The 25,307-nt window shown below is 42.3% G+C and overlaps 1 protein-coding gene across 1 annotated transcript; it reads left to right on the top strand.

The window, feature by feature from the left end:
* Nucleotides 1–980: 980 nt before the first annotated feature.
* Nucleotides 981–19,289, top strand: lrrc75ba (leucine rich repeat containing 75Ba). Its single transcript, XM_030777824.1, has 5 exons — nt 981–1,268; nt 6,453–6,581; nt 8,339–8,451; nt 18,047–18,392; nt 19,047–19,289. The coding sequence occupies exons 1-5, from the start codon at nt 981–983 to the stop codon at nt 19,287–19,289; spliced, it is 1,119 nt and encodes a 372-aa protein (XP_030633684.1).
* The last annotated feature ends 6,018 nt before the right edge of the window (nt 19,290–25,307 follow it).

Here is a 25,307-nt window from a genome sequence, read left to right as displayed (position 1 = left end):
ACTCTGTTTCATCACTCAATCACTGCGCTACATAGAACAATACAAAGATCATCTTCAAATCATCTTTAATCACAAAGGTTGTCTGATGACACTCAGATGTCCTGAGGAATCGCTATGGTTCCAGTTGGTTTGTAGACAGTGAAATCTCCGCTGCTCTGTTAAATCTCTGTTTCTGCTGTCTATTTGGCACCTCTGTCTCCCAGCTATATCACCATGACTTGACTGTTTTATTACAGCCATAAAACACCTGCCATGACAACCCATAATACAGAGTGCAATATGTGTGCATTTTTTGTTTAGAAGGGGGGTACACTCTGGAAGGATCACTGGTACTATTTGATAGTAAGTGTTTTTCAAATGACTTTGTTATCTGTAAAACTGGATTACATAATCTGAGAATGGTATCCTGGCCTCAGAGGTCAGAGTTTGTCCTGACACATTTTGCCCACTTCAGACAGACAAATGATTTTAAATACAACAAAAATGTCAATGGACTTTTATTAATTATTTTGACTTGTATTTGTTCAGACGACAGACACAAATTTTATTCAGTTTCCCAGACCAGGCGCGCTGGCCAATGATTGGACGTATTTGGTACAAGCCGCGCGAGGTGCTGTGGAAATCTATGCATCGTACGAACAACGTCTGAATACCAACTCTGAGACAGCAGCAACCAACGGCCAAGTCGGACGTAGTCTGTACAGACTAACTGAAACACAAGGAATTCCTGGGTAGTTGTTAAACATACATGAGCCTGACAGCCTTACTAAGGCGAGCTGTAGAGGTTTCTCCGTTCTCTCTCTTGCTTTCGATGAACAATAGAGGCGAAGAGAGATGTGCACGTTCTAGTAAAGCGAGTGATGCTTCCAAGCCCAGTCGGGTGGAGAGGTTTCTGGCAATATCTGCTTGTTGTGCTTTCACAGTGTGATGTAAAACAAATTGTTTTGTAACTGTAATATCATTTATCCTACGGAGAAAGTATGGGTTCCAGGCTCAGCCGTCAAAGCAGTCTGGACAACGACAATTTCTCGAGAAGGCGACGGAAGCACCTCGACAGCACCGGGGAGAGTGACCGGAGTGGGAGTCGTGGTAGCGGGGACTTCTTGTTTACATCCCTAATGCTGAAATCGGACAAACTCCCGGGGATGCTACGGAGGACGAACCCCAGCCCATACGTTAGAAGAGTCGCGTGGATCCGTGAGATTCAAAAGCTTATCCGCGAACGGAAAACCGAGGAAGCCACAGACGTGCTCAAACTGTTGAGAAAGGTAAGGGCATATGCCCCGCGTTGTTGGGGAGGACAGGAGGTGCACTGCGCACAATATGTTTCAGTAATCATCACAGAAACATACACACAAACTACAAAAACAGCTGTTTTGACCCGTAGCTTAATGTAACTGCTCTATATCTCAGTCTTTTGTATCGTTCTTCATCTGTCATCCTCATCTTCCTCAGGTTTCCTCACCGACCACCGCGCTTTTGACTTAAAATAATTAATAATTGGGTGACATTTAAATCTGCAAAGACCAATGTTGCCACTCTCATTCAAACAGGGTCTAGCCAGGTTTAACTTTTGTTCTCAACTTTATTTCAGGCTTTTGACCTTTATCATACAAGGGGAGTACAACAAGCATACGAGTGCGTTTTGCAGGGAAATCAGGAAAGGCCAATGACAAATGCAAGCTGTCAAACGACTGCACCGCGCAGTATAGCCGACACATTGCAGCCCGTAGTTAAAAACAAAGCCGCATGTCCTAATTTCCCCACGGCTCGTCAATCAGTCAAACGAGGCAGCACGTCCAACCTGGTGGTACACTTTTCCCCAGGTTTATACTTGTTGGTCCTTGATTCGGACTGATGCCAGGTAGCTGTTTAGGAGACTGGTAATTTGTACTTGCATCTCTGGCGTCTCTGAACCGCTGCAGTGTGTCACCTTGCGTGCAGCAAATCATTTTTAACACCCTAATCAGACTGTTTGTGTTATGACAAACAGGGTTTTTCACAAATAACTGGCGTTTTGTGAGGCACATTTGGCTATGTGGTAATCAAACATACAGTTGGCACAGAACTCTTTGGGTCACACCAGGGGAGCAAAGACAGTGCTGACCTCTACTGTGTTTGCGTGTGCGTGTGTGTGTGTTTGTGTGTGCATGTGTGTGTGTGTTTGAATTGAAAAGAGTCTGCCACATTCAGCTTAACCTGAAAACTCAGAGCTTCATATCTTAGCAAATGACACAACAGTATTTTGGAACATTTTGACTTAAGAGCACATTAAATACAGTATGTTCCTTGGAAAAACTGTGTAAAGCCTGCCTCCCTTATGTCAGCCCCTCAGAAGTTTGCATATAGCTTTGCTATAAATATCTACAAAGCTTGTTCTCCAGGAGAACAGCATTTGAAACAAGATCTAGTTTTTCATTTAAAGCTCACAAGCTTCTGTTTACTCACTGTGTCAAATGTTGGTTAGGTTTCATTAAAATACCACACCAGTACCAATACTGGTATCAATAGCATTGCTATTAGAATAGATGTGTCAAAATTGTCACTTAACTGAATTACCCTCCATTTCTGACCACACATTAAAACTGATTTGACATCAGTTATGAAACCATGCGAGCTGCAGTTCCACATTTGCCTGGCTGGTATATATTATTTTTTTCAAAAAGAGAAGTGACAGCGTTTGTGTGTTTGAAGTTGACTGGGGTCCTGCAGAGTACAGTCATGCTCTCAGTGGTGTGTGCTGTCATTTCCAGAGAGCTGGACAGGCATGTGAGAAATGCTTATGTCTGACACCTCACAGCAGATAAAAAAAATGACGAATTTCCATTTCTCCGTCTTGCTTAAAGCCTGAGTATCGCCGTCACTCCAACTGTTTTTTCTTTGGTCGATACGACTCTCTGAATCACCATAATCACAGATCTTAACTTACCTGCCGCCCTGCTCGTTTCGTATTGTCACGACCCCCCCCCCCCCCCCCCCCCCACAGAAAAAGTCGTGAAAAGCAAAAGACAGTGAGTCATCATCGCAAACTATGACAGTGATAAAAATGTTCAAGTGATGATTTTCTATGGGAAATTCAGCTGAGATTTCAGCTTCCGCGTTGGAAACCTGTGATGAGCTGCTCAAATGCAGAGAAATTAAAGTTCTCTGTTTACAGAAGCTGCAGTTAGCGCTAAAGCACCAACAGATGTTTGCCATTTCAATGTATTGTCTTCCTGGCATGGTTTACACACATAAGGCTTAAAGTAACTGCCATTGTCTTGCTGGGATGTTAAGTGCTTTCTAATGGTGACGGGTTTTTTTCAGTGAAAGGAAAAACCAAACCAACCCCCCCCCCCCCCCCCCCCCCCCCAGCCCCCCAGCCAGTTTGATTATGTTGAACAACAAAAAAAAAAACCCTGGCGCCTTCTGCTGAGAGGATAATATTTTTAGCAGAAGAAAAATATGTTATGAATATTTGATTTTTCCATAAGGCTTGGAGAAAACAAGAAACAAGCTCTCATTTCTCATGCTGTATTCAATAGGCTACAATGAGGTGGTCATGGAGCTGCATGAAGGTAATGTCTTTCTCTGTCTCTCTACCTCTTTCATTTGTTTCTCTCCTCTCCTCTCCTCTCCTCTCCTCTGATCTCTTCTCTTCTCTTCTTCTCTCCTCTCCTCTCCTCACCTCTCCTCTCCCTAATCATATTCTTAGAACAGCTAGTCACATTCTGAGATATTCTTGATGTATTCTACTCCTCAGCAATGTTGTTTTCAAAGACAATGGGACATTGCCGGGAAAAAATTGAGATAAAGTATTCAGATGTGTTATGGCAAACAGAGCCTCTTTTCTCTATCCTCAGTACTCGGCGTGTGAGGTATGGATCATTATTGACCTGCAAACAAAAACTGTCATTATTCTCAAAAAGCCTCTATCTCTCCTTAGTAGAGTCTGGGACTTCTCCTCGGCCTATCTTTTCCTTTCTTTCTTTCTTTGTTTCTTTCTTTCTGTCCGATTTGTATCTCTCTTTGTCCAGTCCACTCTCTCTCTCCCTCTTTCGCACCACACCCCTCCCTCCTCTCTCTTCCCCACCTCCATCCAGAGACAGAACTGTGGTTAATTACTTTGAGGATTTGACAGCACAGTGCAGAGAGTTGCCTCTTTAATCAACGCACAGAGATAACCCAGAAGGCCTGCACTGTGACAGGCATATCGCTGGAGACCCGTGCTGGGGTCCTTTCCATAAACTCTTGGGCTTCAAACAGGGTCTGCCTGGCTATTATTGGAAAACATGCAATTGAGCAAGGGTTGCCATGTTTTCCCGAGCGATATTGGCATCTCACATGATTAGAGCGAATCTCGTTCAACGGAGAGATACCGTGAACGTTGGTTTTGGTTTCGCTCTAGTGCAGGGATGTGAAGGTCACTCTCAATTCAGTATTGATGGAGTATGAGGAAACAATGAGAAATCCATACATAGATATCGAGACAGGACGCGGTTCCTAACTACTCCATCTTCACGCTGCGTCCGCTTTCTATAGGATGACAAATGGGATGACAGTAAGATGTTATCCGTGTAAGATAACATGAGACACATGTAGGTCACAGGGACAGGAAGTCACCAGAAGAGAGGCGAGATATTCTCCTGTGTCGGGGGCGTGGGGGTTTCTGCCTCCATTTTGTGTTGCTTTTGGTTCCTCGTGTTAAAGGAGGAGAAGCTGATGCATTACCCTCTGCCAGATTCCCATTTCAGCAGTTCATCACAATTACCAGACTGTGTGACTGTGCGTCTGTGTCTGTGTGTGTGTGTGTGTGTATCTGTGTGTGTGTGTGTGTTGATGGTTTGTGGATCCAATTACAGTCTTCACCACATCTCCTCTCTCTAATGAGTGCACATGACTTGAGCTCAATGCTAATGCAGTCTGTCTATCTATCTATCTATCTATCTATCTATCTATCTATCTATCTATCTATCTATCTATCTATCTATCTATCTGTCGGTCTGTCTGTCTGTCTGTCTATCTATCTATTTATCTGCTACACTGAATTCACTTCTCTGTCCTCTGTCTGAGGGCGTGTGCATGTATATGTGTGTGTGTGTGTGTGTGTGTGTTGTCTCAGATCTGATTAGCAGCTCATTAGAGATGTTGACCATGTGCAGACCCTCATTGAGCTGTATGACAAAATGGATGGCTCTATACCAACCACAGTATTGCTGCCGGTTCACTGAACACTGTCTATTTCTCTGCCTGTGTCACTACATATAGAGCAGCAGAACTGTGATTACTTTGTTAAGCCATAAGGAGAGCCATAGGGAAATCAACAGATGGTTTGTTTTTGCTCAGACTGAACTGAGCTTATGGCGAAACAATTTTGATACCAGGGGGAACGCAATGGAAATATTAATAGCACCAGATCTTTTAAAAATAAATCTAGTAATTCGGCGTAATGAGACTGTCAATTTGTATTGCAGATTATGAATTTGTGTAATCGTATTGGTTTTAGCGGCTAATCCTATTGAACTACAAAATAATTTGGAATGCTTTAAATCATTGCAATCCAAGATGTTCATGTTTCCGATTCTTAGACTAATTCAGGATTTCCATTCAAAAACATTCGTAATAAAATCCCTCTTTTTCGGAATACCTGTAATGATAGTTTAGAGCCCATTTTAGGTTTCAGAGCGTTAAAACGTTCTAGAGTTTTCCCCATGCAACCTGTCAGGACCTTCTTGCAATGCAACCTCTTTGTAGTGTGTGCCAGAAAACTCCCACTCTAAAATGATTTCTCTCCCTCTCTCTCTCTCTCTCTCTCTCTCTATCTCACTCCCCACTGCCCCCTCCCCCCCATCTATCTGGTCAGATGGAATGGCTTGTTTGACACACGGGTGCCGAGTACTTTAGTGGAAGTCTCAGGAATGGGCAAGATGTGGGCGGGTGCTCCTGTAGCTGGAAGCTAAGTACATTAAAGCCAAACACTCCGGTGAAAAACTGAGTGCAAAGACTTGTACGGCGCCATAAATAAATATGCAAGTCATCCACAGATAGGAAAAAAAAAAAAAACCTCGATACCTGAATGCATTAATGATGGGAATGGGAGAAAACTGTATAAGCCGTTCACCGTCGCTTCAATGTCCGGCTTAAGCACGAAACAGAAGCTCCATCATTTCATCCAATGCAAAGCAATTCATAGCGGTTTCACAGCACACCACGGCATTGTTCCAACGGTCACGGCTCACAAGGCCGTAGCTTTTTTTTTGCAATTAAATAAAAAAAAAAAAAAAGTTGAATGCCGCCCTGTAAGTAACATTTTAGAAAAAAAAAATTACGGAAAATGACATTTGCATATCATAAAACGGTCATTACGCTGTGTTTGTGCAAATTTTCAGTCACTTAATCTAAAATCTTGATGAGTGGGATAGAGATAGGAGTAACGGAGATACTGAGCGTCAGTTTTCTGTGTGTTCTGGCAGGACCTGGGCCTGGAGGGCACTTCTCTGAATGATATTCTCTATAAGAATGCTGCGTTCCTCAACCTGGTGGATCCGATTTCTCACGAGCTTCTGCTAAGCCTAGCTCGAGACATGCAGTGCCCCAAGAAGGTGAGTCAAAACCAAACTCCCAAAAATATTAATACAACTCTTTACATGTTTGTTTGTTTGTTTGTTTGTGTGGGAAGGAAGGGCATAATTTTGACTTTGTTGTTTGGGAGTTTGTTTAAGAGTGTGTGATAACTACAAAAGAGCAAATGAGAGCACGAACTCTGGGTTGTGAGGAATTGGGAAGCTCCAGGGCATTACAGAACTGACTCATTTTTAAGAAATTCTCTTTTCAAGAGACTTCTTCTTTTTTTTTTTTTAGAGCATTATGCATTTCTTTCTCTGTTATTTACAGTCAGTTAAATGGCACTTTTATGAGTTGGTCTAAATGTTTTATTCATTTATCTCTTGAACTCCTTTGAAGATTAGCGCACTGTTTGATCTTTGTGTCTGCGCTTAATGTTAGCAGCTGGAGAATGCAGTTCTCAGCGTACGCTTATCTCTCACTGAATCTTACATGGAAAGGCTTGGAGGGAAGGCAAGCTCAGATTCACATCTCCTAACCGAGTAATCACAGCATGGCATAGCAGAGGGGATGATAAGCTATTAGCAGTTAGCTGTTAGCTCTCCGGCAGACAGTTTCTCGGTCTTGGATCGTAAAGTGCATCAGTCATTCCTGTGAAATGCCATCCCCAAACACCCCCGCAACCCAGATGAATGATGAACGTTGGTGTCGACTGTCCGGCCAATGGCTGCTGTGGTGGGGTTAGCGACGCTACGCTCTGTGTGTGTGTGTGTGTGTGTGTGTGAGTGATGGAAGACAATTTCACGGTGACTCCACATCCACTGCAGACCAGTGATTCAGCCCCACACCCAAACCGCTCAGAACTAAGAACTAGGAAATAAAACTAAAAATTTCCTGTATGACAGACATGAAAAAAAAAAAAAGAAAAAACATTGATAGAGATGGACTTTCTGTAATGAAAAATTAATGAATATCACTTCTTCATCTGATTTAATAGATGTTTTTAAACTTTAAATCATCTTTAAATGATCCTGAGGAGGTTCTGAAATTAAGCGAGTTTGAGATATCAAAGTGCGTCCTTAGGGGCTGGTTCCAAGAACACTGACTGAGAACGTTCTAGAAAAAGGGGGAAAAAGAGGGCCCATTGACAAGAAAATAAAGAAATGAAACCAGAGGCAAGCAAGAAAAATAATAAATCACACACACTAGACTTGAATCATCCTATTTTGTCCAATCTTACTTCCATCTGGCTGAATATTGAATAGCATGCGTGATTAGATTTGGATGGTGACTGTGTGCTGTGATGTAAAACTTGCCCTGGGCAGGAATCAATGAGAAATTTCACCTTAAACCCTTCTGAACATCTAGAGATTAGTCTCTTAATTTAAACCAAGAAACGATAGTGGATTAAAGAGTGGATTAGTGCTGTGAACCATAAAAGAAACCCTGTGGCAAGTTATAGTTTCTTTTTCCGTAAATTGAAAATGTAGATTAACGCGCATGAAACCGTCTGATGATCGAAATTAACACCAAAAAAAAAAAAAAGTCATTAATTATGGATCCGTACACACAGTTCCCGTTAAAGCACAAAACGAGATGAGTATGACACAACCTCACCAGCCAATAAGCACTTTCCTTTATATCATAATAATATCATTTCTCCTATTGATAAGAAACAGTCAAGCTATTCACCACTTTAACCATAGTTACGGTTACAGTTGATTTGAATAATTTGTCATTTTTTGACAAGTTTTGTGTCTTTTTTTTGTGTGTGTGTGTGTGTGTGGTATCTCAGGACGCAGAAACGATGAAGTCATCTGATAAGATCTGCAGACAGCTCATTTATCACCTGACCCCTCACTCCAAATGGCTTCGACAGAGTATGAACCGCAGGAAATCACAGGCCTGGTGAGAATTGCCGTTTTTTTTTTTCCACCTCTTGTTCAAAATGTACAGCAAAGAGTAATACAGATGTTAGTTTGACACAGCCTTGGCCTTTTTAAAAAAAAAAAAGAAAAAAAAGAAAAGAAAAAGGCAAAGTAAGTGTTAACAAAATCTTTTTGATACAGTCCTGAGCTCCAGGAAATCAAATAACCACAAGATGGTCAGATCTCATTAGACCCGCAGCTATGGTAACATCAATCAGGTCTCCCGCTCGCTCTGTTATCGATTCATACTGCCTTTTAACAGCTCTCGGGTGTCCGATCTGAGTAGAATTGTCTGGACGAATCACCTCAAACGCACACAGCGGTGTGGAGAATCAGCAGTGCCTCAAACTGAAGAAAGCTTAGTGAGCAGGGATGGAAACCGAGAAAGCAGTTCGCATTCAGGAACCGAATATCCTTCAGGCGAACTGGTAACTGCTTTCTGAGGAGCTTACTTGAGATATATATATATATATATATATATATATATATATATATATATATATATATATATATATGTGGGGTTTTTTTTTACAGAAAAACCTGATAGCACATTCACAGTAATACAGTAGAATCCTTTTAGGGAGAAAAATGGTATGGTAATCAAAAGTGAAGGATGATATCCGAGTGATAACCAGATAACCAATATGTTCACCTACTTTGCCTCAGTGTTAAGCTCCTGCTTTGCCTTTATATGGAGAGTCAGTAAATCAGTTATACGATGAACTTGATTTAAAAAAAAACCACATTGCTTTTGGAGAAAAGTGCAGTTTTCAGCAGTGTAATACATTTTTTTTAGTCTAGAAATTGTGTTTGTGTGACGGAGAGGTTATATTCTCAGCAGCGTGGTTGGAGTTTACTCTTTGTATGAATCTCCCTGTGTGTGTGCATGTATGTGTGTGCATGCGTATGTGTGTGTGTGTTTTTGTGTGTGTTGGAGCGTGTGTGTGTGTGTGTGTGTGTGCATGAGAGCAGAATTCCACCCACAATGCTATTATGCCTGCTCTGAATCCATTGGCTCTGCTCAATAAAGCTTCCCCACATCCTGAATTACCCACGCTGCCCTGCTCCATTACCAAGCCTCTCTCTGGGGAGGATAGAGTGATAGGCAGAGGAGAGGATGTCCCAGAGAGACAGAAAGAGATAGAGAGAGAGAGAGCACATGAGCAAAACAACAATATGATATAATTCATCTGAGAGCCACGATAAACTAAAACAGCCCAAACTGTTTAGAAAACTCTTTGAACCCCGTGGGTTTTTACCTGTTACTGTTGTTAAGGGGCATCGTCCGTTCTCATTTATAAAAGGAAGATTCTGAAAAGACTTTCCACGTGTATAGAGACGTCATGTGCTGAGTGAAAGTGCGTCTCATGCTTGTGCGTGTGTATGTTTGTGTATGTGTGTAATTCTTTTCTCAGATATGTGGAATTACTTCTTAACCCCCCCCCCCCCCCACACACACACACACACTTCACCACCACCACCCCCTCGGTCGGAGCGTTCTGTCAATGAGATGAGTCTGAGTTGATTCTTTTGGATTGGATATCATTTTAATCCTGTTGCATTCATGTGGAAATGAAAACTGAAATGAGAGAAACGAGAGTGAGAGAGAGACAGAGAATGAGAGAGAGAGAGGGAGAGAGAGAGAATAGCGTGCGTTTGAAAAGACAGGATTTGTATGCGTCAGTTCTCTTTTCAAGGATTTGTACTCATCCAGCCCCTGTGCTGAAGTGGAAATCCAGAATATTTGAGTGTGATTGTTACAGTTCTCTGGGTTCTTGAGATCCTCCTCACAAAGACATGGCTGATGCACAGTAATCACCAAAGATGATTAATGTAACTCTATAGAATTTTCAATAGAGGAAGAGGGCAATCCAGTGAGGTCTAGAAGTGGCAAAAGACAGAGATAGATAGAGAGAGAGATAAATGGAGAGACATAAATAGAGATGGAGAGAGAGAGGGAAAGAGAAAAAGAGACAGCGAGAGAGAGAACAATGCTTTAGCCTGTTTCAGACATGCACTGCAACCCTGAACTTATCCAGACATTACCCGGAGGAGCTGTATGTGAGAACGCAAATGTCCGAATCGTTTGGACTGGACAGTAAATGGACTTTACCCTGGCAGCTCCCTAGTACAAACTCCGCGTAATGTCCGATTGAGCCCATGTGTGAATAGGGCAGGTCGTTGTCCGGAGAATTCACAGCGAGTGAGTGGGCGTGTCGATGACGTTTCTATCATGCGACTGCCGCAAAAAACAGTGGGATCTTCGTGCAGCTGCTTTGTACTCTTCTCTGCTTGCCTGTGTAATGCTTTCCACCCATTCGTTGATATTGCGGAAACGTCCAAATACGTGTGGTATCGCCACAAAAAACAGTCATCATTATGGATGAGTCAGTAGCCTCGTCTCTCGTCTTCGACGTGCCGTACAACACTGCGATTTCCGCTGCGTACGTTTTGCACCATGTCCTGGCTCCTGCGCGCTCCACCCAGGTGCCACCCCTCGACCTAAACCAGTAGGTCAGAACGCGTGCGACACTGACAGTCTGCTGTTGTGTGCGGCATGTGTGAAAGGGCAACTCTGGACAATGTCTGGACACCGATTCTCCGGACATTGTCCGGAGCTCACGCGGGAAAACGGCGCTGGCCTCTTTTGTCTGTGTGCAGTCAGTATGGTGTTACATAACGTCCAGTCCGACCTGCAGCCCTGATTAAGTTCACGTAAAGGAATGTAAATGTGAAGCCGCTCTCTACGGTGCTTCAGAGCTGTTTTCTCTGAGTCATTCTGTCTGGCTGCGTACAGACCCGAGCCAGGAATGACTCAACGGCTGAATGTCGGACGCCGTCGGAAGCAGCCAGGGGTTCGGCCGCGGATCCATAGCTGAGAATTATTCGAGATGTTCTGTATTGATGTTTTGAGAAGTTTTGAGCTTGTCAAATTTATAACCTGTTGAGACTGTATTTCCCGAAGTGCCAGGGGGAGTAGGAGGTATTTTGAAGACATTTCCTTCTCTTGGCGTTTTGTTTAGAGCACACTAGGGACATGCTGTGTTTGTATTGTGATATTTTGCGCTGATTGGAGAAGGTGAAGTTCAGGTCATAAATTTGAGGCATATAATGGGTTGGAGATCTGAGGCTGAGGTTTAGCTGTTATGATTAGATGATTATCGGCCAATAGATATGAGTGATGAAGTGAAGTGTGAATCATTTACTGAAGTGATTTTGAAGAGTAAATAATTTATTGTGGTACATGATGTGGATTCAGGGCTGCAGATCTGAGGCTTACTTGATTTTACTCATATTTTTTTTGGCAGCAGGCTATAGATATTAGGATGATATTGAGGTATAGATACTTCACTGTGTGATATGATGTTGATTTTAGGTCAATGATATCTTATTATGATCAAGCTTTAGACATAAGGATGGGATTTAAGTGTAGACCCTTAATTGGAGGATATGTTGGTGATTTGAGGTCATTCACACGAGGTAGATTTTTAGGCTATTGATAGAGGATTTTCATAGGACTATCGAACAAAGCCACGAGGAAAGGATAACATTAGTTGAACAAGCACCAGTTACAGACACAGGAGCATCTGTTCATGAATAAAGGTGTTAGGTTGAATCTCACACTGATCAAGGGTGCGAAAGCGCTCGCTCAGGTAGAACACAGACATTGCCATGCCAACCGCAGAAGGATTCCAGGTCTTTACACCAATCCCATTTTGTTTCTCTCTGCCTCCCTCATAGCTCCTTCTGTTTTTCAACTCAACTCTCGCTCTCTTTCACTCTCTCTCTCTCTATTTTTCTTCTTTTTTTTTAATCTCTCAAATCTTCTCTCACCTCCCTGCAACATTCACACCCATTCATATACAGAGAGTGTGAGTCTGTGTTTCCTCAAAAAAAAAAAAAACAAAACCACAAAAAAAAAAAACTGGTTTGGTACCCTTCTCTTTCGTTATGCCAAAGTGCATCTAATTGGTATTCATGAGACACAACCACCATTGTTTGCTTTACAACGTAGAACTGGAAAGACCACTATTTTTTATATATTGTCGCCGGGGGAACCGCGAAAGTTATGTCCTGCAGGACTACTGAAATTCAAATAGGGTTGCATTTCAAAAGAAGGCTAGCCTAGCACTTGAGTTACAGATATGTTGTCTTGTAAAATAGAGGTAGTCTTAGTTTTTGGTCTCTTTGGAGGCTTAACGGTGTCCTTAAGTGAGACTCATTCCACCCCACTCACGAGCACTCTCTCTTCCAGTCTTTTTTGATCCTATTGGTCCGTGTGTTCTTCGGCAACAGCGTTGAGTGTGGTTGCAGAACACTCTGTTAGTTCTCGAAAGTCCATGTGATTAACTGAACGTGTTTTGTAGTGATTGTGTTACTCATGAATTCAGCTTTTCAGTCCAGACTGAGACACCCTACTGTACTGATTACCCTCCACAGCTGGGCTGGGACACACACACACACACGCACGCACAAACACATATTCAGCAGGGTCTAACCACCTCCATGCCAACAACAACGTAAAACAGATGCCGTTAGGCTCAGTGCTCAGGATACTTGAGAGCAGTTTTTTTTTTTTTGTTTTGTTTTTTTATTGTGGAGTGTAGAGAACAGGTTATAAATCTCTGTGGTAAGAGCCCTGGCAAAGACAATCGTCTCCGGAGACCAACTCCACCGTGAGTCACCCCATCCCTCAGAAAAGAGGCCACAGCACAGACGTAGCACAGACATGGCACAGACTGTACCTCTACTTGGATTCGTGGAAGAAATTCTCTTGGACAGATGGCTGAAATATGAATGCAGCCACATATTTAAAAAAAGAAAAAGAGAGAAAGAGAGAGAGAGAGAGAGAGAGAGATTTCAAATATTCATATTTTGATGTTGATGACTTTCCTAAAACTAAATTAGTGATGGATATAACAGACTATATAAGATTTCATTTCGAACTGTCCTTTGAAAAAAATGACGACAAAATGATCGACTTAATAAAATCTAACATCAGCAATGACTTTTTACAGATCACCGAGTTTACACAATTACATTATAACTTGTTTTGGCTTTTTTTTTGGTGGAAAGCTTGTTTGATCAGGAACATTCGTTAATAAACGTAAAGCATGATCTCTGCTGGTTGTATTCGACCGCTGTTTGCAGACGTGGCGCGGTTGCGCGTGCGGCAAACGTCGAACGTGAAACCGGGTAATCGTCAAATGGTCCTTAGCTGTGTGGAACTGTGAAGGCTACGAGTCCCTGGAGCTAACTGCCACTCTATCAATCTCTCCTTTAAAGACAACAATTACGCTCCAAACCCTCTGCACCAGACAGCCAAAGGCTCCTCTGCCAGCTGCAGCTGGAGTAGGTTTCTGTGTCAGTGTGTGTGTGTGTCAGTGTGTGTGTGGTGGGCGTGTGCGCGAGAGCACGTGTGTGTTTTAATTTGCGCGTGAACATGCGCCTGTGTTTGTGTACGAAACCAAAGGGTGGATGAATACATCATTAAGTCATAAAGTCGTGTTAATCTCTTGTGTGCTCGGTGTAAATTAGAGTTCCTGTACGGCACGGTCGCCCGCGATGAAGCTTGTCACTGCACGTTTGCTGACTCTGAGCTCTCGCTCGCCTGATGGAAACAAAAGGTGGCACCCTGGCACTGTCGTTCACCGTCTCAAATTTAGACCTCCAGAGTGCTGCATGGAGAATATGACAGCGAGAACACACACACACACGCACAATGTAAATGTAAATGCTAATTGAGAATCCCAAATACATCTAAACATAGCTATTGTTCATGGCTTGCCCGAAGCATTCATGTTAATGTATCAGCCACTTAACAGGAGAAGAACCTGGTGAGAGAGAGAGAGAGAAAGAGAGAGAGAGCACCCCTGCCTCCTGCATGGCCCTCTCATGGCTGAGATGAATAATAGAGATATTCTGCATCATTTATGACTTTGCAAAAACAAAACGGTGTGAGGCAGGGCACAGCAGGTCCCGGGGGGTGTGGGGGGGGAGCGAGGCAGGGGTGTGGGAGAAGATGGACTCAGAGAGAGAGAGAGAGTCTGTGTGGTGGTTCTATGTGCCATATCTTATTAATGCTCCTGTCTCGTCTGGGTCTTGCCCTCTAGTCCACCGCTGTGGAAAACTAGACAAGCCTTTTCCTCAAATTAACGTCCAAGCCCCATACATAATCAAAGAGTTGTGTTTTTTTTTTCCCCTGACGTAAGGGTGGAGTCAGCATCTCAAGCTTCAACACCATTTTTTGCCAATAACAGTATTTTTGTTATTTTACCCTTTCAGCCTTTAGATCTATCACACATCAGTGAGCCCTTAATAAATAGATAACTAACTAAATGGTTATTAGTAAGCAAAATGAATGGATAGATAGATCATTGGCTGAATTACTGTAGTTAACTATGAATGATCTTGGACTGTTGTGGACTGTTCTGTATGATGAGTTCTGGAGCTTTGACGTCAAACAACGTTAATTAACTGAAGAAGTTCGATTTTTTTTTTTTTTTTTAAATCCAGGTAGTGGATAAAATTTTCAAAGCAACCCACGAGGCTTTTTAAAATTATTCATGAGCAAGTCGAGCATCACCACTTAGAATCCATTCATCCCAGAAGGAGAGCCACAGGTGTTCTGGGGTTTGATAAGAATCTTTTCTGACTGTGGATGGATGGAGCGGAAAGACTGAAGAACAGGAGAAAGAGAGAGAGAGAGAGAGAGAGAGAGAGAAAGAGAAAGAGAGAGGAAATAAGGATGATGGGTGAATGAATCTTTTGCGGATTAGTCTGCAACCGTTCGGCATCGAATTCAGATGCATTCCTAATTTCATTCAATTAAAGAAAAAGCAGTAATGTAGTCTCCATTCTGTCTACCCCCTCGATTTATGTATTTTTAAGAACAAACTTGAAAACATTCGCGCGTAATGGCAGTTTTTCGAAGCATTGTGCATCTCTCCGTGATCATATAAAAACTGACAGAAAGAAAATGGGTGTCGCTGGAAGTCGCTGGTTGCCAGGAGACGTTATGTGAGCTCAGCATGACTGTAATTCAAACTGACACTGATCATGAAAAAAACTGACAAATAACCAATATAGAATTCAGTCTCGAAGCCCAAAGCACCTAAGAGACGACCAAGACTTCTTTTAAGTCGCATTCTTATTCACGTCCCAAATTAAAGGCCATGCAGACAGACTTGGCCACACCGGCTGAGTTTTTTCCCCGAATCGTAGCATTTTATCAGTTCATATTCTTCGGGGAAGTTACTCTAGACAACGCGCTCTGGAATCACTGAAGCTGACAGAAAATGTCACCCCTAAAGTCGTCTCGTTGTTTGATGACTTTTTGAGCTAAACTGTCGTGCGACGCGACATCAAAGCGGCCTGCCAATCTCTTTTCAAAAAGCGTTTCGCTCCCTCTCTGAATGCAGAGATCACACAAATGTCACAGCTCAAAGGATAGACACACACTGGCCTCTGCATTCACTGGAACCTGTGTGAGCCTGGTGGATGGCTATAGCCACGTGCTCAACGTGTTGAAAACACACACACACACACACACACACACACACACACACACACACACACACACACACACACAGAAGCTGATATATAGCAGAGGCTGACTGAAATAGAACTGAGCATTATATTCGGAAAATAAATTGAATTTGAGCTTCATGCGCATAAGCTCTGTGGCAGCTGCTCCCTGGTGAAGTGACTGTTACTTCAGAAGAGCTTATCAGAGAAGCTTCTGGAAAAAAATGATGCATCAGTAATGATTATTTACCACGTCAGCAAAACACACGTAGGCTGTCAACATTTTTTTTTTTTTGTAGTAGTAGCGTGTTGCATTGGATGTATTTTAAAGTTAGGTGGTGGGCATGTCCCTTTAAGGAGTTTGTGTCTGTTTCTATCCTAATATCTTAGTACCTGCATATAGCTCTCTCTCTCTCTCTCTCTCTCTCTCTGTGTTTGTGTGTCTGTGTGTGTGTGTGTAGTGTGTGCAGTATGCATGTGTGTCTGTGTGTATTTGTTTAATATTGATCCTGTGATGCCAGCAGGAGGTAAAGAGGCCTGCTAATGGAAGTTGTGTCAAAACACAGCAAAGAGACTGACAGAAAGTCTGTAAATGCATGAACAGAAGGATGGAACGATTGGATGGAGAGAAGGGGTCAGAGAAAGTCTACACCAGCTCTATACTTTTCAAAAACACGTTGCTTTCAACCGCACGCGGTGACCGAAATACATCTGTTTTTATCTTCTTGCTATACTGGCCTCGTTATTTCAGAAATTATACAAGCTATTATACCATCTGCCATTTTTAATGTGATTTAATCTATTTTTTTTTTAATAAAAGGAACAAGGACACTTTAATGAAGTTAATCTATTACAGGGTAGAGAGAGAGAGAGAGAGATCTCATTTAATGATGGAGAGAGGGAGAGTGTTAAGAATGTGTCAACCTCACAGATCAGTACATGCAGACATATCAAACCATTAGATCTAACCAAAGGCAATGTGAAGCATTATAGAGACTGGCCTTAAAGACAATAGCGCATCTCCAATTAAAACAGCAACATAGAGAAAAACACACTCATAGTGCAGGGTGAGGGGTGCACTGCAAGTAATCGGGCTGAGGGTTTTTTTTTTTTTTTGACGTATAAATTTAATTTGTGTTTAAAAGTCAGTCAAGTTCATTAATGCAGTTATGAATATTAACTGAACGGTTTAAGAATATTTCGACGTATCTAAGATTTCCTTACCCACAAAACATATCAAATGAATTAGGCCTGTGTAATGAGTGGGAAACGTGATTCAATGTTTTGGTTCACTTTGTATAATTTGGATGGTAATATTTACCATGTGAGAGAGTGGTGAGACCATGAAGGGGAGATGTTGTGAAGGTTGTGAAATGACTAAGTGAACCGACGGATCGAGAGATACACAGATAAAAATCAGAGGCCTTCCCCTTGTAGCGTGGGATGTTTTGACTGTCCCGTGCGGTACGGGGGGGTTTCGGAGGTTGCGGCTCGGGAGATTTGGAACGTCGGAGCGGACAGGGTTTTTTTTTTTTTTTCGGATGTTTTGGCTGTGCTGTTGATACATGCCTAAATCCAGCACGCTAACCCCCACCACGCCTGCCTTCCGCCTGGAGGCCTCCTGATCCCTTACACCCCTCCCCCTTTTCACGCCGCTTGAAACGCGAGCAATAGCAACGAGTCTATTCCCAGGCCACGGGTTAGAAAACACACAGTTAAAGCAGAAATTTTCCCCTCTCCAAGTAGAGAAAACGCTCACGTATACCTTCCGTTTGAACTCTGTGAAAGTCTCTTTCCCTTCCTCTTTGAGAATGAAACGTACTCAACCTTTTGTTAACACTGTTATAATTGATCTGTTAGGGTAAATCCCTTATACGATTAAGCGAACGCCCCTATGGATCAATTTCCAAATCAGAAGCTTAAAAGCTTGCAATTCAATCGCGCTTCCACTCTCTTACTGTTCGGTATTGACAACTTTTCTTTTCATTCCTTCGGCAGCCTTTTCTTTGACTGACCTAAATGTAATTTTGATTACTCTTCCTTCGCAGTCTCAAAACAACCCTCCAGAAGAAACTTTGTAGTGACTCTGTGGACCTTTCCGGAATCCCGTTGTCGACGCGTGACGTGCGGCACGTGGCGTATTACCTTCAGACCAGCGGTGCCGTCGTGGCGGCCGTTGACCTGAGCTTTACCGAGCTGCGGGACGAAGACCTGCGTTTACTGCTCCCCGTGTTGGGTGCGCTACCCAAGCTAACCACGCTAGCGCTCAACGGGAACCGCCTGACTGTGGCCATCCTTAAAGACCTGTCTGAGTCTCTGAAAAACCCCAAAACCTTCTCCTACCTGGCCTGGATCGACCTGGGCAACAACGTGGACATCTTCACAATGCCACAGGTAAAGCAACTGAGTCACCTCAATAACGCCAAAGCATCCCTGGGTGCATGTTTTTGCTTCATGATCTATACATCTCTGGGTGATTTTTTTTTTTTTTTTTTTAGCATTTTAAGCGTACTGTAAGGTTAATAGTATATTCAGTTAAAAGATATTCAGTTTTGAGTTGAGGGTGAAATAATTCTATAAAACAAAACAACATTCTAAAATATAAAGTATCAGTAACAGTGCTATTGATGTGATCAGAAGTTATACAGAATGTTTATGTATTTGACTTCAGTCGCTAAGATGCTAACAAGAACTATCCACAAATGTATTAGATAGTACTGAGGCCATGTAAGTGATTACTCTCTGTTGATATAATGAAGGGCTTAGCATTGCTGCAGAACTTGGTTTAGAGTGACACGAAGGACCAATGGGCAGCTCCTTGATTATATTTTCCTGTCAACTGTTCATTGCTAATGAAAGCTAACTCACTGTAATCTTTCCATTGCATATTTTCTAAATAAATCAGTACGCTGGTTGAGCCTATCAAAAAAAAAAAAAAAAAAAAATACTTTACGTAGCACAAAAATCCAACCAATGATAGCAGTCAATGAGCATTTCCTGAAAACGGATCATAATTGACAATCCCTTTTCCTGCCCTGCTCCTCACAGCCCCTCCTGGTGGCACTGAGGCGTCGGTGCAGCCTGAGGAGCAGTCTGCCCACTATCTACGAGTATACTGAGGGCCAACCCTACTGCTACCGCATGGAGAGCTCCATCGAGGAGCCCAGCCACTACGAGGAGGAGGAAGAGGAAGAAGAGGAAGAGTTAGAGGACAAACTGGAGCTGGGGCCATGGGGTATTGGGGAAAGGAAAGAGTCAGGAAGTTTTACCCTACATTACTGTGAGAGGTGAACGTACAGTTCCACACACAACCTGGCCCAGAGAGAGAAAAAAAAGAGAAAGAAAGAGAGAGAGAGAGAGAAAGAAAGGTAGAGAAAGAGAGAGAAAAGAAGAGAGAAATGTCTCCTCTCTCCACCACTTCTCTCAGCACCCTCACACTGCTTCCTCCTCCACGGTAACTCTACGAGTTTTGAAGTTTCTCATCGTGGTAAAGGACGAGAAACGACACCATTCACATTCAAAGAGCCAGCGTACTCTTCAACAAATCACAACCACGATGACGCTTAGCCACTTGAACTTCAGCCTACCGGTCAGCAAAACGCACTGATTTTACACACGTCACACACACACACACACACACACACACACACACACACACACACACACAAAGACACAGGACTATCATTGACTTACTGTGTTGGCGGATGATGCTCTTTGACCCAAAGTGCGGTTTCATTGGAGGCCGGCTTGAAGAGTTTTGGAAAGGGTGCTTTCTTCTTCTTCTTCCCCAAAATTTCACACAAGGAACAGAAAGGATGGATTGACAGAGAAAAAAAAAATGAAAGAATCCTTTTGGAGGGGAGGTTAGCAAATCAACTGACTTGCTCAAACGGCTTATGCATAACGTGGGTTGGGTCCAGAGACGCTGGGAGACACAGGGGTTTTATTTGGTGAGGTCCGGTGAGGGTTGGTTGGTGTTTTCCAGTGTGGCGCGGTGGTGACTGTCGCTGCGGCAGCCAGACAAGGCCTATCTCCACGCTGTGTGTGCTCTGTTAATCTCCCAACAAAAGACCTTAGACCGGCTCAACTATACTATACCAGCCGACCACCCCCCCCCACCCCCCCGCCCCCTCCCACACCGTCACGTGATGCTGGCAAAACTGCTAAGTCAAGACTTTTTGCGTTTTTTTCCGCCCCTTTCCAAAACGTTCACTTGTGAATACCCACACATCACTTGTGTAGTCGCGAATGATGATACAAAACATGGCGCTGTTGTATTGCTGCTGTTGTGTGCTGATGACCAACAAAGCAATCTTAGAAGACAACAGGTACGATCCCACAGTGGACCAATGTTTAACAGCCTGTTTGCAACCATCACAAATGTTATGTATTAACTCTCATGACAAAGTTTTTTTTTGAAGGGCATTTTAACTTATATAGCATATAACTTATATATATATATATATAATACCTGGCAGCTTAGAGTTCTGAACTGTGAAAATCGTGTTTTCCAAGCTGAGTTGCTATGTCAAAGAGAAGTCGAATATTCAAATATACAGTGACCCCAATTCCCAAGTTTTTCATTGAAGTGTGGCCATATTTATCATACGCGAGTGTGGTCCATCTGTGCTCTCCCTTCAGTTAAAACCTGAATTTGTATACAATGAGTTATTCAGTCAATTAAAAAAGCTATTAAAAACGGTGTAAGATCTTAGGAAAAAAAAAATGTTAGAATGTAAAATCAAATCAAAGGCAGAGGAAAGAATGTAAAAAATATTAATATATAGTCATGTGGTCCTAATCAGATTACAGTTGAAAAAGTTGACCTAGGTAACAGTAATGGAAGAACAGCAGGGAGTGAAAGAAATTAAGCTAAAAATCACACTGACACTCTGCACTGCCAAACTCAACTCAGCAAGGAAACACGCTGCTTCAACCCAATATTCAGCAAACCTGTCCCTTTTCTCGAACGTTTTGTTGTATTTTACTCGGTCCTAAATGTCCCCGGAAGACTATTGTGTTAAAACATAATTCTGTACTAGTCCGTCTGTCATCGTGCAGAGAACAACCAAGACAGATCGACCGAAATACACATTTTTTATTTTTATCAGTGTTCATTTACCTTGTATTAGGCAGGAGAGGCAACTGAAAGCAGCTTAATGTACGAGGAAGCGCCAGGTTTGAACAGAAAGAAGTACATTTTTCTTATCAGTTTTTCTAGGATGTTCTCAAGTCCCCTTGAAATCAAGCAGAATTGCTCCACAAAATGATGCAAATTGCTAGACAAGCTATTCAAGCTCATTTAAAAATGTCAAAATGTAAAGACATAGCTTGAGTGAATGACGGTGGAATATCTGTAATGTTTATCCACGAAGAACGGATGTGACTGTTAAACACCAGATGTTAAATATCAGATGAAACACAGACATTGTTGCATATGCTTGTCTGGGTACGGACTGTTAATGGTTAGAGGTTATTCAATTGTAGCATTGATTGGTCAGTTGTCATGACAACAATGCACACAGTGTGTGTTCCGTCCGTTCGCAGTGCTGTTATGAAACACTGTGACACAAAATATGCAGGGTCCGCGACCAGATGTGTAGACTGATCGATTCGAAACGAGAATCAAACTAAACCTTGGCGTCTTAAAGCCAAACTCTGATTTCCTTGTACAAGTGTGGCCGTGTGAACAAGATTAGATGTCGAGATGAGAGAGGCGTGGTTCCTCCATTTGGGTTTCGTCGACTGTCAGAATTCAAACATCTACAAGTTGGTCGTTAAGAATGTGAATCCCAAACGAAAGCGTGAAATGAACGCGGCAAATGATTTGCAAGTATCTCAGAGTATGGCTTGAGATTTCATATAGCACAAAAACAATCATTTTTGTTATGTATTTCAAATTGCTGGAACAGGCTATCAGTGTACTTCCCCCTTGTTTGAGATGATGTTGAACATTTTAACTGAAGGATCTCAGAAAAACAGAATTTTTACCCCTTGCCCTTCTGAGAATACAGATGAATGTAAGGCCGGTGTCAAAACTGTATGCTGTATTTTCCTCTGTGTTAAATGTATGTATGTATTATTGTAATGTTGTCCTGATGTTGTCTAAGTGTTGTTAATCTCAGTGTTATTTTGTAATTGTTGTGTCTTCGAGATTTCTGACATTAACTGGGTCATGCACACTGGGAGTGATAACAATATTCTTGCAAAATGTAATCAGCTGCCCTCATAACATCAGCTTCCAGAGTAAAAGACTAAATCTTCCAGAGTAAAAATACCAGCATAAACTTTAGTCAAGTTGGGTACATGTCTCAAACCATATTTACTGATGACGCAATGACTGAACAGATTTTCTTAAACATTCCAGAATACTTCTAGAATATTCTAAAACAGAATATTCCAGAAATGCGCCAAACAGCTAAAAATGTGACAGTCCCACCCAAAGATGGGTGGATGTGCTTTATAGAGGCAACGTGCCAATTTGATATATGAATTCCTAAAACATACTTAATACCTCTGGAGATAGTAAACTTAAACCTTGACTCTGGAAAATAACCTACATGTTATCACCCCAAGTGTAGATGACCCTAGAGGTTACTGAAAGGCCAAGAGACCCTGTATGCTGTAGCACCGTCATATAAGAAGCTTAGCACTGAACAATGAACCAGTGTCCCACTAACATGCTATTAATCTTCTGCTAACTTGCCATGGCTGACGTGACGGACACTGAGCCTTGTATAAAGTACTGTAGGTCTACAGCATAGGCGTGAAGTGAAACGGAGAAGGAGAGGCTGAAACTGTTTTAATTGCAGGGTAATTACAGAAGGGGGTAAAACTACAGTAATATTATATTTTGTCATGTTATTTAATGTGTATGATAATATGCAGCTGTAATCTGTTATCTGTTTGTGTGTTACAAGTCTGTGCGTCTACATCACTTAACCAACGATACTTTCTAAGACTGTTTCATGCCTTCTCAGTAATAAACATGCTTTGAATCAAAACGAGGGCTTGTTTTTATTATAATTTCTCTCTCCCTCTCTCTCTCTCTCTCTCTCCTCAGCCAGGCTGACTCCTGATTGATGTGCTGTGTCTGGCGTAGGTCTGCGTGGGTGTGGGTAGCTAATGCTGGTGGGGTTGATACATTTAGGACTGGTTCAATTTAGCACTTGTTATGGCCTTAGGGGTCATCAAACAAATGCGCATGCGCACACACAAACGCGCACACACACACACACACTCACACAAACCTACAGAGTAGTGTTTAGAAACAGCCCATACCTAGACAAGTACATCGTGTAGACGCTCTGTAAATAAGCGTAATCATTGTCTATGTTAGGATGTATATGTTAGTGTATGTTTACTTCAGGTTTCTTCTTGTAGCTCAGCATTCTGTGGAAGAGGTTAGTGAAACAGACCATGAAACTGGCCCTCTAGTGTGAGGCGGACGTCTTGTTTAAAGTCTGTGTACATAAGGAGTTGAGGACGACCATCTGGCTCCGCACCACTGGATCTTCCCCGGTGACATCCCCAAACCAGGAGATTTAATTACTTAGATAAGGCTACGCATGTTTTTATTTTATTGTACTTTGTATCTACATGATATCATTTTCAATTTTAACAGCTGTTTTTACCAAATACAAAGATATTTCAGTTGCTCTGTATTAACTACATTAATGTCGTGTCTCATTAATCCAAGTTATACGATGATTGTGGCAGTCGCAGATGATCAATTCTCCGTCATTCTCTTTGGCCGCTCACATCTGCCACCTAGTGTCCAAAAAGTTAAACAACACTCAAGGGCTTACTGAAAAAAAAAGAAGAAAAAGAAAAAGAATAGTGAAATACTGATACAATCTTAAAGCCTACGATACAATACATGTATTTTTGATCACTGTTTATCTAGATGAAAAGCTCACCTCAAAATCATCAAAGACACGAGGAGCCTTGAGCGCCTGTAATAAAACTTGTACAGTAGCAATTTGCAAAGCTGTATATTTAACTTGGCATTCCGTCAAGTTGTGCAAATGTACATTATGCCATAGGCTATGCAGAGGCTCCTCTTACACAATAAACAGTCATTTGCATTTACCATATTTTTTTGTCATGCAAGTTCCTGGTCGAGAGACAACCAGGAACTCAGCGACAACAACCAGGAACTTATAATAAGTATGAAAAAGATGTTATGCGTTTCCAAAGCCTTAATATCAGTTGTGGATTCCCTCACTGTCCTGTGCCCTGCAGTGCACCCGCTGTGGTCCTCCATGCTGTTAGAGAACACAGTGACCTTTCCAACACGGCGCAATGCAAAGGTCAGAGCATAGCCAGGAGGTGGCCACCCCAGCAGGCAGACAGGCTATAGAGAGAGAGAGAGAGAGAGAGAGAGAGAAAGGACAGACTGAAAGACATTTTGGGGTGCAATGAGGACTGATGATGATGATGACAAGTATCTTTTGTGCAGTAAAGCCGCTGTGAAGACGGAGCATGAAGATAGATGTGTGTAGACAGAGTCGAAGGGTTTTTAAGACGCTCTGGATTTTTTTTCTTTTTTTTGTTTTTTTTTGTGAAAATGCCAGACCAGAGGCTCTCAAAGGAAAGCCATGCTAAGACTGATACCCAGTGTCAGGCAAAGCAGGGTAAACAAGGGGTGGTGGGGGGGGGGGGGGGGGGGGTACAGGAAAAACAATAGGCTGAGATTTGGCAGAGAGTTACATGAGAATCGTTCTGTGGTCTTTCTTTCCAGTCTCTCCCAGGAATCCATTTCTTCCCTCCATGTCCCCTGTCACTGCAGACTGCAGTCCCAGCGATGTGGCATGAGGATGCCAGCTGTCTCTCTCTCTCTCTCTCTCTCTCTCTCTCTCTCTCTCTCTCTTTCTGTCTCCCTGACACACATACACACTCACAAACACACCAACCACAGCCAAGTTCAACCTGACACACTCTTTCACTCGCTGTCGTTTGTCTAATGTTGTCTGAATGTTGATGTCAGTGTTTTGAAACCTCTCTAAAAGGTACCCACAGTTTTTATTGTCTTTCAGTTATTTAACCAAGCCAAAACGTAAAAAAAACTTCTCCTTTTTAAGCAATTTAAAAAAAATAGCAAGTTCTTCTTGTCCCTGCATTCAGGAAAATACCTCCCTCTTCATTACTCTCAGGACCGATTGCTAAGTTTACCTTCGTTAGTAAAGTGAAAATGAATGAACATAAGTGAAGGTTACCAACAGGTTCCCACGAATAGAGCTTTTAGAAAAGAATCGCTTACACACCTAATGTACAAAATCAACCTTGAATCTTTGAATTTTGACACTC

This window comes from Chanos chanos, chromosome 1 (genome assembly GCF_902362185.1).
Source record: "Chanos chanos chromosome 1, fChaCha1.1, whole genome shotgun sequence".
Lineage (NCBI taxonomy): Eukaryota > Metazoa > Chordata > Actinopteri > Gonorynchiformes > Chanidae > Chanos > Chanos chanos.
The sequence above is the reverse complement of the archived record's forward strand: the minus strand, read 5'-3'. Positions and strand labels throughout refer to the sequence as shown.